We start from the raw sequence: 18,099 nt of genomic DNA, 5'->3' as shown, positions 1-18,099 counted from the left end.
ACATATGTTTGAGACAAAATAGCACAGAATTTAGAGTCCTCTGATGATGAGTCTGGAGATGCAGGGAGAGACGGATTTCAGTGAGCCGCTCTGAAGAGTTCGCTCACTGCTTAAGGGAAATGTGAGGATGCTGAGAGCTGTCAAGCAGGGAAGAGACACACACAGTGGCATTTGTGTGTGTGTGTGTGTGTGTGTGTGTGTGTGTGAAACCCTGTGCTTCCTTGTTCTGTATAGATAGATTTTCATAAATATGAAATGTTGATTTAAAATCATGACATTTTGATCACCACTTTATAGTTGATGGTGTGGGTGAGGTTGCTCTGCCCTGATACTTTGTAATTAGGTCATGTATTTCATCTCCTAATACTTTTGAGAAGCTATTCACTCATATTTCTATGCCATTAAACAATGTCCTGAAACATAAAACACACACATAAAAATTGACACAAAAAGCCATATTAGGCAATTGCAAATAAGGAAAAGAAGAAATTACTGCATTTGAGGTGGGTGTGGTGGCACACGCCAGTAATCCCAGCACTTGAGAGGCTGAGACAGGAGGATCCCCGGCAGTTCAAGGCCAGTCTGGGCTACATAGTGTGTTCAAAGCCAGCCTAAAATATACTGAGACCTTGTCTCAAAAAAACAAAAAACAAACAAAAAAAGAAATTGCTACATTAATGTGGAGCAATGCATAAGTCAAAACAGAATTGTGATTATGTAAATGCTTTGTTTCGCTACATAGACAGTACATTTCTAAAGGGAGAGGTTAAATTTTTATCTTACAGTAGTCTATCCATACAGTGTCCAGTATAGTTAAGATTGTTACCAACTTTTGGGTCCCAAAGATTCTCTTTGCAGGTGCTGTGTTGTGGAAAACAGGATACCAGACATTTTCCGATGACATAGGGACCAAGCGTGCGCTCACAGAGAGGCATTAGCAGCCTTTTATTTGACCAGCCTGGCTCAGTGAAGCTCATACTCTGTAACTTCTGAGCCCCATAGTGTTACGAAGGTTTTTAAAGAGTTTGTGGTGGGAAAAAAACGAGCACAAAGACAGTTACTCAAAAATGACAGGTTGACAACTTTAGCCACCTGGCCCACCTCAGTCAGGTGAGGAATCAAACCTAATACAGGGAGGTGGGGACTGGCGCCGCAAGTTAGGGAGTGAAGTTCCAGCACAGAAGAAGGATGTAGGAGGAGGAGGGATTTAGAGAACCATGAGCCCCTCCCCACTAGCATATCAAAGTGTACCCTGGTGGGAACAAGGAACAAGGAATGTGCTCACCTTGGCCAGAAACTGCTGCCATCACCAAGGCAGAGGATCATCTTCTAATACAGACCAATTTCTTCCTCTCCTTGGTGTCCAGAATGAAGAGTTGGACAAGGCACTCAGAAAGGGTAGCAGGGATTTACATCTATTGAGAGGAGAAGCAGAGTGAGAGCAGACCAGTGACAGGTTCACAGCAGCCCCAGGTGACTGGCTGGCCTCTTTCATGTCTCTGCTTCCTGTATCTCTGCTTCTCTCCCATGCAAATAAGACCATTGGGACAGTTGCCCTATCAAAAACTTACTTACCCTGACAACATATACAAATTATCCTATCAAAGGCCTACTTAGCTTTGTGCTGGATGTGAATGAAGAATTGAAGCCAGCACTTTCTGAAGCAGGCTGCGGGTGTAAGGCTGTAGCAGTCATTTATATTCTTCATTCTGCTCTGTGTTCTGTGGCTCCATAATATCGAGGCAAATAATCATAGATATTTCTAAGTACACTACTTGAGTCATGGTAGGTGTAATTTCTTGGTATCCTATTGGCATGATATTTATGAATGGAGTCATTTGATACAGAATTTTCTTACATGTTATATAAATGTTCTTCCATATTTAATGCCTTCACATGATAGTTACTCATTTCTCTGATTCCGTGTGTTGGCTGACTAGTACAGAGTCCGCCTAAAATAATGTATACACACTTCAGCAGTTCACTGTACTAATAAATGTCTGGAAGCTAATGGCCACCACTTTTTGAGCACCTCTTGTAATTGTAGAGGCCAAATGTAACTTGTATTAATCTCATGATGTCTCAATAAATTTACTATTAAAATATTTATAGAAATATTTCTTTTCCTGATGTATACATTTTTTAGCAGACACCATTTCTTCTGGTCTCACCTGTGTTCACTTATGCCTCAATCTGAACACTATTAATATCAAACAAAGCCATATGCATAGAGCACATTTGATGGATAAAGTTGGGTCCTATTTTAATGTAGATTTATTGTTCAATATATGAGCTGGAAGGAAGAGTTTATGCAAGGCTGCTGCAAAAAGGGAGAGAGGCCAGAACTCAGTCTGAACTCAACTCTGCTGAAACAAAGGGCTAGGCCCTAATCACTAGGGAGTTGTCTAGAGCTGCCGTAAGAGGATTAAAGGCCATCACTGCTATTTGTTAATTAGTCTAATCTCATGAAAAGACAAATGCCTACTAATCCTCATGAAAGTAGGTAGTGTTTCAACTGGAGCAAAGAACCCACCAGTTAGGACTTTCTCAGAAAAACCAGGAGATAGTGGTAGATGGCAAGGGTAGATAGATGTCTTCCCTGATAACATTTCAAAGAGAAGACACTAAGGACTTTGACTAAACCATTCTTAAAGTGTAAACTTGACAAGCTTTTTGGAAAGACAGAGAAAGAACTTACAGTTGCAAGCTTTCCAAAGACTCTAATAAAAGGAAGTTAAGGGACTGGCACCCAGAAGAAAAGTACCTGAAATTACCTTAACCTAAGGAAACTTTCAGGATATCTTAGTCAATACACATTTAGCTGGTGATTGGGGTGGTTGCTGAGATTTGCTAGGGTGACTGAGTTTCTTCAGGAAGCTTTCTGTTCTCAGAAGACTAAACCATGTGACTTCACATGTTGTCTCTGAGCTTTTTGAGCCTAAGACTTTAAGCTACAATTACTCCCAAACCCAACAAGTATGGTGTGATTTTCAATTATCATATGAGAACATGCTACAAATGCTATTTCCGAGCCTGACCTTGAAGGTCTATAAAGGTCTAGACTTTTTAAGACTGTTTTGAAATGTGAAAATTCAGTAAATTTCTTCAGCAGATTTGAGAGTTAAAATTTGAGAGATGAATAAGACATGAGAACAATAAATAAATATACATATATACAAACAATCAGGTTACATTTTTACCTTTTAAATCATTTGTAAAGTTATTTGGCTACTGCTCTTAGTGCTTTAAAATATGTATGAGTGGATTTGATACAAGTAAAACCCTTAATAGTATATATTCTTTAGAAAAGATGCAGAAAGCTGTGTCTAACCATTTGAACCTTTAAAAATTTTTTTTTAAAAATCTGTGACTCAGCTTAAGAATTCTGGGAGAGCTGGTGTCTCTGTCATGCTTCATTTTTAAAACAATTTTTCATATTTAAATATGTAGATATGTACTCCAAGGCTATGAGTAACATGAGTTCTAGTGGGTATTTATTTTTCTTCTCATTTTTATTATATTTCCTCATTGTAGTTATAAAAACAGCTCTTTAATTGGTACTGATTTGCAAATATATTGATTTCAAATATGTCAAAGTAAATTAGATTTGTCTCTTCATAGAAAGGCCAGATTGAATCCCAGTAAAATCTTATAGCATCTGTTTACAAACACTTTTATATCCTAAATTGCTTGGAATTAAAATAATGAGCTTTATGCAACATGTATAACATTTACTTTGATTGTTACTTCTTGTACCCAATAATAAAGGTAGATTTTAAACTGTACAATAAGTGCTTCATCTATATTTATACTGTACAACTGGGTCTAACATTTGGATGCTGAAGATTATGTTATTTTAATAGACTCATTATTTGGATGGCTCAAATATGTTGAAATGTATTTAGTTCAAATAAATTTATTGCTGCCTGTATTTATGAAAACAATTATAAATTTTGAACAAATAAGACCTTAGGTCTTCTTGGTGAAAATTATGCTGTATTTTTTGCATATGAACTATGAGGCAATTTGTTTTTGTTCTGGGTCATACTTTCTCTTCAATAATTGATTGTAAAGAATAGGCTTGGAGTTATGTTCAAGAACGTTCTGACTAAAACGCTGCTGTTTGTGCTTCATCCATGTAATATCATAGTCACCGATATAATAAAATAAAATGTCATGTCATGACACAAAGCAGCATGGAGAAAAATAAATACTAATATCTAATGATTAAAAAGTAGTATAACAGGTGTACATGCCACGTGATTCTGTTACAACCAGGGGTGGACAGATCGCCGCTCCATGTCATGTCATGCCACTGCTCTGCTGAAGACATGACTCCCAGTGATCCTAACGCCATCCTAGCAAAGAACTAAAAGAAAGGCGAAGTTTAGTATACCAAACGACCATTCAGGGTTAATATGATGGAAAAGAAAGAGGATAGACAGCTATTGTAGCTGATAGAGGGACATGAGAGCTAAAAGCTCAGGAACTCTTATCCCTGGCTCCTTTCACGGGGGCTTCCTGTCTTTGCCATCCCTCTGGTGGGAAAGACCATCTGTTCGCTTGAGTGTCTTTGATCCTAGGTTGAGTATCTCTGAACCTTGTCATTAGTCCCCCTCAAAATATTTCCCCTTGCTTTTAACACATTATCTCATGATTTTTGCCACTTTCTGAAGCATTTCTGGAAATGCTTTTTTGGGAGTATGTGTAGTTGTGCCAGTGTGGCTGCCTCCATGTCCTGAAACATTTACCTTTAATGGTCATTTTCATTTTAGGGAAATGTCAGAAGTCACACAGTGCCAGATGCAGTATATAGGGTGTATGAGGACACACAGATGTTTTCAATTGACAGGAATTGCTGTATTTGATGAGCAGGGTGTGATCAAAAGATGTGGGGCATATTTAAATTAAAAATTTTATTACAGTAGAAGACATTCTCCTATTAATCCCCCTCAAAATATTCTCCTTTGCTTTACACTTATTCTCTCTTTCTTAGTGATGAGTCTTTTACTATAATGTTTTTATTGTTTTAATTTAAACGTCCACTCTATGTGTTGATCTCCTTGTGCTGTACCTTCACTGCAGTGTATTAGATAAAATGTGCACCGTAATGTGCACTCCATAGATAAGATATGCAGTCAGTGTGCCATCAATGAGTAAGTGCAAAAAAATGTAGGCTATACAGTGGAATTCTATTCATCCCTAAAGAAAGGAATACTCTCATTTTCATGAACAAGGATAAAACTGGAAGACATCATGCTACGTGAAATAAGCCTGACACAAAGAAAACTGCTGCATGATCTCACATATATGTATCACCTAAGAAGTTCAGCTCATACAAACAGCGTAGAACAGTGCTTACCAGGGGCTGAATAATGAGAGAAAATTTCCCAGTAACATAAGTGATGGTTTTTAGGGCATAAAGTAATAATAAAATAAGTCCCATCTGGCAATAAATAGGAAAGAATTTTGTAATTAAATTTTGTAATCTAATGCTCATTATCATGAATGTCCATTTTGTTCTAGCCAGGAGAAAACTACATTTTTATACTATGTTTTGATGCTGATCAAAAAAAGTATTCTGGAACAATTGAGACAAAGGTTAATGAGTACATTTTTTGGTTGTCTAGAAATAAATCCCTTTTAAACATTCAATAACAAATAGAGTTTTAAATGCTTTTCGTGATATGCCTAGGATTTAAATTCCATCTTAAACTATGGCAGTTGAATTTTCCCATATTAATTATTGCCTATTCTAGCTGTACAGGCAAGATGGTAAAAATGAACACAAAATGTTTTATGCACATACACACACACACACACATATATATACTTGTTTATTTGTTTGTTTGTTTGTTTTTGAGGTGGGTTTCACTATGTCATTCAGGCTGGTCTTGAACTCAGCAATATTCCTGCCTTGGTGTCACAAGTGCTTAGATAACAGGCATGTACCACTATACCTAGATGTTTTTAATCCTTGAAATAAAATATAACATTTTCCTACTGTTAAGTCTAAAAGTATATCAGCTGTAGCCTTCACATTTATGAATTTTATAAAGACTAAGTAATAGGTTTTCTAAATAATAAAAGCTAATTTATCACATATGGCAAAATAGTTAAAGAAAATGTTTATTTCTTATGAAAAGAAATTCAATTTTTGAAACTTATCTCAGAGTACAACTAACACATTTGCTGGGTCCAGTACAGCACTTGAAACTTCGGAGGGAGGATGGCGAGAGATAAAGAAGAGAGGAATCGTTATACAAAAGCTGAGGTCAGGTGGCTCTCTCCTCATGGGAGAAAGGAACTGCCCAGCACCTGCAGGGCCTTTATTTATACAATCAGTATATGAATAGGTTCATGGAAAGTTCAATGGCAGAGTAGAATCTGGGACAGGACTAATACCTAAACCACAGCAGAACACCATGCCTTGGTGGCTGCAGGTGGAGGAAGAAGAAACTGTCTATATTTTCTCAAGTGAAGGTCAAATTACTATGTGCATCAGCTCCCTGAGCGGTGTAACTTCTCACGGGGCCCTGCCAAACTCATGAGAAGTGGTCTTGTCCTAGATACCAAAAGTACAGATAGCTTAGCCCCCCAAATTTTTGTCTTTAGTTACTTTCCTGTGGCTGAGACAAAATACTGATGCCCACAAATTAATGTCAGAGATGTTTATTTTCATTCAGAGTTTGTAGAGATTTCAGTGCACAATTGGCTGGCTCCAAGGCAGGGCAGCATGGCAGAGGAGAAACAGCCCATGGCATGTTGGTGGAAAGTGGAGAGAGGGACTAAGGATCAGGGAAGGAGATAGATGCTTCCAGGCTTTACTTCTCAATTCACATTTAGCTATAAACTCATCTGTGGATGATCCACTAATGAATATCACATACCATGATCCTGTCACCTCCCAGAAGCCCCACATGTGAGCATGTGAGGCTTTAGGGAAAATCTAGATATAAACCATTGCAACACTTTTGTTTTATTTGTGGTACTAGCGACGGAAACCAAGGTCTGGCACTGAGCTACATTCCCAGTCTTTTTTAGTATATACAGGTATATGAGGTAAGGTTGAAATACACAGTGACTATCTAAATTTAAAAAAAGAGATTACAATAATGGACACATTGCCATTAACCACCTCTCCAAAAATACTCCTGCTTCCTTTGAACATGCTTGTGAAATTAACCTTGCCACTTTCTAAAGCAATTCTGGAAGTTTGCTGTTGTGGGTATCTTTAATTACACTATTGTAGCTACCTTGATGTCTTAAATTGAATCAAAATGTTTACCATTGATGGTCATGTTGACTTTAGCCAAGAGTCAGAATTCTCACAGATCCAGACCCAGTGAACACCATGGATGAGTGGACACTATAATACATTTACAGGCCTGGTTTCCACTGAATGGCGCTTGGCAGCCGTATTCACTGTATTTATTAACACTTCATAAATAGACTCACAGAAGAGGACTTGAACTGATTCAGAAAATGGCAACAACAATGGGGTAGGAGTGCTGGACTTGTGGGAGAGTACTTGAGGGAGGTTAATGGCAATTTCTTTCACTGTGATAAAATTTTAGTATTTAGTGATAAATGTAAGTATGCACCATGTTTTTAATATACCTTGTATATATATAGAATTTGTTTTGAAACAAGGACTCACAAAGTTGCTGATTGGACTCCGATTAACGATTCTCATGCCTCAGTCTATCAAGTATCTTAAGACTGCAGCCATGCGTCACTGCACCTGGCACATTTACTTACTTTCAATTTTTTAGTAACAGTAAGTAACTGGATCTGTTGTGAAATACCAGCTTATCATTGTAGTATCACATAAATTGATTACAGTTCGGCCATGTGACCATAAATTTAATAGGTTAGAACAACACACTTATTGGAAGGTTCTGTAGGCCAGGATCTCAGTCATGGATTAGCTGTGTCCTCTGCTTCATGGTCTCATACAAGGCTTAAGGAAAGGACAGAGGCCAGGGACAAAGTCTCATCTGAGGTTCAGGGAAAGGGTCTACTTCTGAGCACAAGAAATTTTTGTGAGGACTCAGTGATGTATGAGGTGCTGCATAAGTAGCTTCAGGTCTTTGCTGGCTGTCTGTCAGTCCTCACCTCCCTTCTGTCCACATAGACTACTCTACAGGCAGCTATCACTGTTAAGGCTATCCGGGAATATAGTCAATAGAGCCTGCTAGTGAGAATGAAGGTTTGAATTATCACTTATTCATCATAATCACTGAATCATATTCTTTTTTTTAATTTTTATTTTTCCAGTACTGGGAATCGAACTCACAACCTCGCTCTTCCCAGGCAGGCACTGTACCGCTGAACTAAATCCCCAGCCTCCATATTCTTTTCATTAATTAAAACTTCTTTTAGTGAAGAATATACATTCTTCATATAAGAGAAGCATACACAAAGGTAGGAATAGTCAGAGGGCAGGATAGTTAAGGTATGGTTTAGAGACTGTCTGTCCTGCCCTATCTACATACATCTGGAAAGTTAATCCTATCCAGAGTTAATGATTGTGTTGTAGACAAGGCCAATCATTAAACAATGTGATGAAAACAAATAGTAATCTTAATGTATCTTTATGAGCTAATTTATCACAAATTTATTATAAAACCAGTCCTTCAAAACCACCCTCCTGTCACTTTTATAAATGCCTTCCTTTTAATCATAGATTAATGTCATTTAAGATTTGAAGATACTAAAGGTATCCCAATTGCACAAAACAACATATAACAAAGTTTAGATAAAAGGCTTGTGGAATGTAATTGCATTATAACATTTTACTTTAGAAGTATCTACCTAAGCAACTAGATTATTTCCTAACCTAAACAAGGTTTTCCTGTTTTTTAATTAATGGGAGCATATAGTTGGAAATGGTAGAAATTGTATCAAAGAGAAATAAAATGGAAATTATTGTTTCAGTCAATAAAATGAACTTGCTAACCATCAAGTATATTTGTATTTGCAACATTAGTAAAATTGTGTACAATATGTTCTAGTTCTTTCATGTGTGTTGGTATTATTATCATCAAATATTCTCTAGTTTCCCAACACTTAAATGTGGCAAATAAAGAGTACTCTTTTTTCTAACAGTCAAAATATAATTTCTGTATATGAATTTCATAGGCTTTACAAATGACGTATACCACACATGAACAATGATCATAGGAGTCAGTAGCCCTGATGGATCAGAGATAGATAATGGGTTTATTCATACACAGTATCCATAGAATTGGGGCAATGCTAAGTAAACTACTTAGATTGACAACGGCAGAGCCATGATTATCTATATCAATGTTTGGGTATTATCAGAAAAGGCAGGAAACTGAAGGAGAGTAAATGAGTAAAAAATATGTATGTTACTAAAATAAAAATCTTCCGTATAATTTTTTAAATTACATAGATTGATTATTATGCTTTACCAAGGAATAGTTATTCAATGTGCAATGAATATATAGACTAACATTACTTACTGAAGTGTGTTTAAAGTAGATTGATTTGCATTTAGGGAGTTTAGTCATGCACAAAGACTAAGCAATTTGCACAAGAGGTTTATAGAGGTTCTTGCATAATTAATTTTCTAGACTATTTCTAAGTTCAGAATGTGTTACAGAAGACTTTTACTGAAGGCTTAATTGAAGCAAAATTCAACTGCAAATATAATGTACACTAGAATAACTTAAAGGATGGAGAGGGAAATGAGGAATCACATGACAAAGAGTTAAGTGTTGAAGACAGAGGACCACGTAGAAGAATTTTCAGTAGCATTTTCTTATAGGGCAGACCAGAGAAAAAGTTCATAGAAATCAAACCAGTTATGGTGAGTACATTAAAAATGATCCAAAAATGTTACTAGGATTTTTATTTTATATTTTTCTGTCTTTTGCAGATGGATGACATAATTACCTGTGAATTATAAAACACTGATCACTTGGTATAAATTTGTGAAGATAAATTTATGGTATTCTAGTTATGAAAAACAATATAGAATAAAACTACCATTTAGAAAATAAATAACGTATTACTGAAAATGTACATTGGAGGTCAGGTAGATATCATCATACTAGGGACATAATAGAGTAAAACATAGTGAGTTGAAAGGTATTGTGGATTTTTTTATGACATTCATGCAAATACTTTTGATACATGTAGAGCTTTATAGGACATTTAGAACTTTATAGGACAGGTATAAGACCAGAAAAATATATATTGGTCCCATTTACTTAAATATACTCAATAAAGAACATAAGAGCAATGTTTTGTTGTGCTAAGTGAGGTTATCAAATGGTATCCTCTATTTCAGTCTAGAAGGTACAGTGGAAAAAAATGAATAGAATTTTTTATGTAATGTGTCAGATGATAGTCTAATACTATGCTCCATTTTAATTAAAAATACTATAGATGACAAGACATTCTACCAAGACTACATGCGTAATTTTGAAACTTGTTTTGAAGTTTGTTAGAAAGGAAATTTAAGCATGGAATTCCTTTTAAATCCTGAGATACTACTATCGTTTAAACACACATACACATAAAGTCCTGTGCAATTCTATTATTTAGTTTACATCTTTATAAAAATAAATAAATGCCTTCTACACATCTGTTAGAATGGCCAAAATTCAGATAAATAATAACATCAAGTACTGGAAAGAATAAGGAACAACAGGCTCTACCAATCATCATCCTTATAGTTTACCCAAAGAAGTTGAAAATTCATGGTCACACAAAAAACTAAGCATGAATATTTGTTGCAACAGTATTCAAAATTTCAAAACTCAGATGCAACCTATAAGTCTTTCTTCATGAAAATAAATGGTAGTACATCCAGACAAAGGAATACTGTCCAGCATTAAAACAAATTAGGTGTAAAGCCATGATAGACATGGAGAAATTTTCTGTTAGTATTACTAAGGGAAAGAAGGCCATCTGAGAAGGCAGCATACTACATGGTTCCAACTGTATGACTTTTGGAAAAGGTCAAACTATAATCACAGCACAAAGTTGGTGATATTCATGGTGAGGAATGAAGAAATGGAGTACACAAAAACTTTTAGGGTAGTGGAAACACTTTGTTTGAGACTACAATGGTGAACCCTTAACATTTGGCCAAGCCTCTATGATGTGCAACCCCCAAAAGTGAGCTCTACTGTAAATTATACGCCTGAGGTGATTATTGCATGTCAATGGAGTTCATTCATTCTTACAGAATTCTCACTGTAATTGGATGTGTTGTCAATGGAGCAAGTTATGTATATGTAGGAGCAGAAAGTATATTGAAAATCCTTTATCTTCCTAAGCTTTTTCTGAGTGAAAAGTTTCCATTAAAACAGCCTTAAAATAAATAAATCACTTTCTCTCTGAACCTGCAGACCTCCACCAGTAAGTGAACTTGCAACCAAAGGCACAGTGGTTGGTGTAATTTCTGCTGCCGCTATCAATCAGAGCATTGTATATTCCATTGTTTCAGGAAATGAAGAAGGTGAGTAGATTTTCAGGGTTTTTTCACTGTAAATAAACTCCGAATAAGATTAATCTTATATTTTATTGTGTACTTTATTTTTAATGAAACTGATTGCAATTAAATATAATTAGTAATTTATTAATAATCTAGTTCTGTTAATAAAAATTGTTTCTTCTCCTTAAGAAATACTAAATATCTAATTATAGAAGGCTACAGTTTCCTGTATCAGTGAAATTGTAGTAATATTTCTTTAAAATGAATGCATGATATTTTAAGCTTTGGGTAATAACTATTACCTAGAGTAATCTCCCCATACTTCCTATACCATCCACAAATCTTGACTTCATACTGTACTAATCCTAAAGAAATTTTAACATCATATATAAATGGGAATGCTCCAAGAGCCACATCTCTGTTAAAAGTCACGCATTCTGTAATATGATTGCTCAAGCAGTCAAATGTAGTTATAAAGCCGAAACTCATAGCTAAGCAGGTGATCTGAGTCTTACTGATGCATCACTTTCAGAAAGACCATCATTTATTAGTGTCTGGGAATAAGTTCATAATTCCAGTTCATTGATTCTTTGTTTCAAGTAATAGATACCCATTAGTTGTCCATTATCTTCCCTCTTGGTACACTAGATAACCTGGCATGTTATAAGTAGTAAATAGTGAATATATAATTAATGCAGTAATAATAAATAGTAATAAGTGTGAATACTGATCTGCAGTTATCAAGGAAATTACAAAAGCCTTTCTCAAACACAGGAATGACCGACTGTACTCGAAATAACTGTGCATGCAACACATTTTCAACATCATATTTAACTTATTTTCTTTGTTTTTCTATTGTACCACTATTTCTCTTCCTTAAATGTAGGTGAACTTCCTGTCCACTTGGATGTCCAACATCTGACTAAAGCTATTTTCTTCTATAATTTCATCAATTCTTTTCTTTCAAGATAGCACTCTGGCTCTGTTTACTACCAACTCTTCCCACAGTGATTGTTTCACTTTCCATTACTCCATTAATTCAACCAACAAATATTTGTTAGCCATCTATATGTATTAATTAGTGATAGAAAAATGTGCAAAATAGATTTCTATATTTTTAAAATGTAACAGTCCGATGAGAGGAGAGAGAGGATGATAAACCAGTCAGCAAAGATATAGTATTTAAGTGATGATTTAAAAAAAAAACACAGAGAGGGCTGGGAATGTAGCTCAGTGGCACAGGCACCTGCCTGGAAAATGCAAGGTCCTGAGTTCGATTCCCGGTACAGAAAAAAAAAACACAGAAAAATAAAATGATGGAAATATATGGAGAATTTAAGAGTTGGGATATTATAAACTTTACTGATGTGCCCTGGCTTTTATATCTATAACATATAGTACATATGTTCATATTATAGAAACATAAATATGAGTACATATTTATTATAAAATATGCATGTAGTATAAATATAGTAGGTATATATTATATAATGATTTTACATTATATATCATTAATGATATGATGATTTTGCATATTATAACATGTACATATTATCATAGAGTAGGTATTTTATATAAAATGTCTTGAATTATAAATATATACTATGTATCTATACTTTTATGTATGATATGTATATGGATACATATTATATAACACTGAAAACAGATCTCTACATATGTACAATTATGTATACAAATAAACATAGAGATCAGGACAAAATAACTATGATATTCATAATACAAGTAGTTTTTATAAGATAAACATATTTTAAATTACCAGTTTCTTCTCTGAAGTGTTCTTAGTACATCATTCAATCTGCAGGTTATGCATTAAGCTATAAAACGTGTAATCCAGTAAGATCTTGAAATATTGCTTTAAGTAAAATTAAGTGGATTTCTTTAAAAAAACTTTCATCTTTGTAGAAGACTATTTGTGCCCGTGGTAACCAGAATATTACACAGTGATTCCCAAATGTAATGACCAGAACGACTCATATTAAAGAAAAATCTCAAAACAGTAATTGCAGTTTTAAAACTGCATTGAGGAAAACACGACGTTGATAACTTCAAGGGTTGGGACCACTAGCTTAGCATTTTTGTGCACTACAAGTATGTGTTTTTAGTATCTTTGAAGCTATAACAACTAGTAATGGGAGTATTTCCTTTACAGTGTGAGGAAAATGACCAAGACTTTTATTTTCCACTCTAGATAAGTTTGGGATCAATAACATCACTGGCGTTATCTATGTAAACGCCCCTCTGGACTATGAGACAAGGACAAGCTATGTACTTCGAGTCCAGGCAGATTCCCTGGAAGTGGTCCTCGCCAATCTCCGAGTTCCTTCAAAAAGTGAGTTCTAATACCTAAAACTTTCACAAGAATTTTACGGAGTTTGTGTTGATTTTTTAAACGAAATATATATGCTTAAAATAAAAGGCAAGAAGATATACCTTGGTGGTGCAGTGCCTGCCTGGAAAGGGTGAGGTCATGGGTTTGATTTGCGCTAACAAAAAAATAAATAAATATAAAATAAAGATCTTTGTGGAGAGCATAACAAGATTGTTAATAGCTAGAGGTGATGATTGTTAATAGCTAGAGGTTCATTTTTAAAGTTTGTATGCACCAATACTGGGTGTGATTTCATATTCCTGAAATGGAAGAGCAAGAACATGCTGTTTATGCTGTATGTGTACTATATTGACTATATTGTTAAAATGCCATCATTATTTGTGCACGTAAAATAACAAAAGATAGTCTTAATCTCACTGGGAGACCCTGGATAAGCATCTGAAACATATACATTAATGTGTATATGAATCTTAGACATTACATGAACTGCAAGGCTTTTGGTACTGAACTATTTTCTTAGAGCAGAAGAAAAACTGTCTTAAAATTAGTGACTAAACTATATAATTGAAATTTATATGTAGTATCACATTTAACCCACATACTTTTTACGAGAGAAAATTAGTACCTAATTTTACAATGACAAGGAAGAAAAATTTCACTGGTAATTAGAAAATGACAGTCTGTAAAGGGGAGTGGAAGACCAAACCCACATTTAACATTTCCTGGAATTATATTGTATCCATGCAGAAAAGCAAGTGAAGGTAAAGTTGTGAAGGGAACTGACACAGATTTTAAGGAGCACCACAAATAAGAGAATAAATGCTATTCACTTATATGCATTATATTCTTTTGCCCTAAAATAATCCAGACTTTATTACCACAGCATTCCTTTAAAAATCTAACAGATCCAAGAAAACCTCATTTAACTTAACTGTCTATAGAATCAAGGCACAACTGTAAAGTGAAAACCAGTATTTGCAGCATTTACCTGTGCTTTGGACGATCCCTGGACATCATATCATAACATGAGGAGTCATCATACTTAAAATAGAGCAGAGGAAGAAAGAACAGAGAACGAGAGCATTAACAAGAGAGAAAGGGCAAAAGGCAAAAAATACAAGATAGAATTTTTTGTACCAGCTCATGAATTGATGATCATGAAAGTAGATGACTATCTTTATTTATTGCAAATGCTACTTTACAGAACTATTGTAGAAGGCTGTACAGTTGCTTGCAGAGATACAAACCAATCACTTGTAAAATTGTACAGAGTGAATAATTGAAATAAAAGGGATTGTCCATGGTGATTATGCATTACTCATGTAATTAAATTGTTTAAGAATAGCACACCAGTTTTTTATTTTAATATCTTTACATTGCAAGAATTTATATTTTTCATAAATATAGAGTACACTTCAATTTGTAAATTGAATCAGTTAATCAAGTAGACAAAAGTTAGTGTAGCTCTAAATCACATAATGTACCTTATCACAAATACAAATACATGAGGAAGATTAACTTTAGGAGTAAATTTTGTACAGATATTTAGACTGTAAGAAGTAGTATTTCTCAGTAAATAACTGTGATTTTTAGAAATAGAGATATAACAAAATCTTGTATAGAAATATAACTAATTCCTATTAGTATAATTAAGATGCAGATATTTAAACTATTAATGCACACATATATACTTTTGAGTTCTCTAGGGTGCATGTACAGGTAAAACCTGTTAATAAGTTCATGATATATCCCTTCAGATATACATGAGGCATAGAACCTATTAGTTTGTTTAGTTCCTGATGCTTTGAATAATGTTAACATTGAGTGGCTGGCCTTTGCCTCTTAAGTTTGAAATGCAAACTCATGTGAGTGAAACAATTTCATTTATTAATAACTGTTATTGTCCTGTAATTCAGCCTCAGTCTGTTAGTTATGCAAACAGCAAGACAATTATGTCAATTGAGGCTAATTTATTGATTATCTAAAGATTCTTCTTTAGAACTTACTGCCCTGATTCCTTTAGTTCTTCCATATATCACATAAATAAATAACAGAAATAAAAGTGAGAAGTTGCATTTATTATTTTGATTCCCTTCCCAAGAAGTTATTAATAAAATTATTTTCAAACTATATTTTACAACTGTATGTAATCATATTTAATATTTAAATTCAAATTAATCCAAATAAAAATCTTAGGACTCATTTTATAAGTTCAAATTTAGGAATACATAAGGGTGTAAGATTAATGTTTTAAATACTTTTTTTGTGTAATGTATTTTTTCCAACGTTAGGAATCAAAGTATGGAATATTGTAAACATAAATATTACAGAAAATATTACAATGCGCATGCATGTGTCAACCACCCAATTCAGGGTTATCACATCCTGGAAAATAGACTGATCTCTAATTCCAGGTATTCCATACTTGGTTATTCTGAAGCTGATCAAGGACGTAACATCCTCTCTTTAAATATTTTGACATATATTTCTTAAAGATTGTTAAAACTTTAATTAAAATTTATTATTACTTTCATCCAAATTAACAGATATTATTAAATGCTAACATATATCCAGTGAATATTAATATTAAACATTTATTTTCATCAGAATTCTAACAAGGATTCAATTATTGTACTTAGTTAATAAATCTTTTAATTTACTTTTAATCTGTAGCTTTGTCCTACTAATATGCTTCATTCTCCTTGACATTCATTTATTTAAGAAACCAGAATAGATGCTAGGTATCATTGTTCATACCTGTAATCCTAGAACTTGAGAGGCTGAAGCAGGAGGATCATGCAGAATCCTAGGCTAGCCTAGGCTACACAGTGAGTTCAAGAACAGCCTGGATTAGAGCCTGATTTTTGATATCTGCATTGAGAAGGGATCATTTAATGTTTTTATTTGTCTTCTTTATTGCTAGTAGCTCAATAATGATACCTGGAGGCCAAATCAGATCCAGATTGTTTTGTATATATATATACTAAAGCAATCCTCCTTTAGACATCATCTCTTTGATTTTCTCTTGTGATGTTTGCAGCCACTGAAAGTCATGTTCTAGGTCCATAAAGCCTTTTTTCATTTCATTTCTTCGTTTTTTCATTTTCATTAGCCAAACTATTCCTACAAAGAGAAACTTCTCATATCAAATATTTCATTACTCTGAGGTTGCACCCACTGAAAGACACTATGAAAACAAGGTTGGAATCTTTTTCTTTATTTGTTTTCAAAATCATGAGTTGATTCACTGTCCTGCTCCAAATAGGATTCCCGAGAAACAAGTATTTTGAAGTTTTGCAGCCATATGATCTCTTTTGCAGCAAATGCAACAGATTTTATTATAACTTAAAGGTTGAGAGATGATTTACAGCCCAAAGGGTGTGGCTGTGCTCCAGTAGAACTGTATTTACTAGAGGAGGCTATAGGCTGAACTTTGTGACCAAGTTTTCACCCAAACGCTTTCGATTTTTTCATTTAGGCTTGGAGATACATTTTTCTTCTTAATTACTAGCTTTATCGTTTAGGTTTTGTGCATCATCTATGGAAGTAGTGAGTAACATAATAGATATACAAATATTGAATGTATGAATGAGGGATGAAAAAATACAAACTAATGCAAGACATTTAAAAAACATATTCTTCAATAATTTAAAAATAAGTAGGGTTAAGTAATTCTGTTACTATCATAGCTCTTTCATTCACTGCAAAAATAAAAGTAGTAATTGCAAAAAATTGTAATCCTAGTGAACACAGATGTGATACATCACATTACCCCAGCCCTAGTCAGTGAACTCCAGGCTCAGAATGCCCTTGATCATTGGTTCCTGACCTACAAGAGATTTGGGTATTACAGCATTTATTGTCTTGATTAATACAGACACTGCAGTTGGATTTAAAGATACAGAGCTGCTTTATCCAAGTCTATTCCCTCTAGAGCCCTGGTTGTTCAAGCAAGACAGACACACAGACAGTGCCACTTTAAGAATGATGGCTGGTGGGAGAACATGTGCAATGTGCAGAAGGGTAAGCTAGTCATACAAGAGTGATCAGAAAAGACCTTTCAAACAGCTTGTCCTTTGAGTTGTATCCTGAAGACTGAGCAAACAAAATTTAAAAGGGTAATTTCAAACACAGTAAACAAATATCACAAATTTTAAAAACAACATTTTATAGAAAGTTATGGCAAATATACCAAAATACAATGGATTTAAAAGTATAAAGAGATGTGCAAGATATAGGTATTACAAGATATTCAAAATCAGAGTTTGCTACTCTA

At 34.4% G+C, this 18,099-nt stretch overlaps 1 protein-coding gene across 1 annotated transcript in view; it reads left to right on the top strand.

The window, feature by feature from the left end:
* Positions 1 to 18,099, top strand: part of Pcdh15 (protocadherin-related 15) — a 759,655-nt gene that overhangs the window by 639,002 nt on the left and 102,554 nt on the right. The window contains exons 25-26 of the mRNA XM_013514752.1: positions 11,388 to 11,497; positions 13,683 to 13,823. Coding sequence (XP_013370206.1) covers positions 11,388 to 11,497; positions 13,683 to 13,823 — 251 coding nt within the window. The remainder of the gene's footprint in view (positions 1 to 11,387; positions 11,498 to 13,682; positions 13,824 to 18,099) is intronic.

Source organism: Chinchilla lanigera, unplaced genomic scaffold, assembly GCF_000276665.1.
Source record: "Chinchilla lanigera isolate Chin_1 unplaced genomic scaffold, ChiLan1.0 scaffold00024, whole genome shotgun sequence".
In the NCBI taxonomy this organism is placed as follows: Eukaryota; Metazoa; Chordata; class Mammalia; order Rodentia; family Chinchillidae; genus Chinchilla; species Chinchilla lanigera.
Note: the sequence above shows the minus strand (reverse complement) of the source record. Positions and strands in the feature narration are given on the sequence as shown.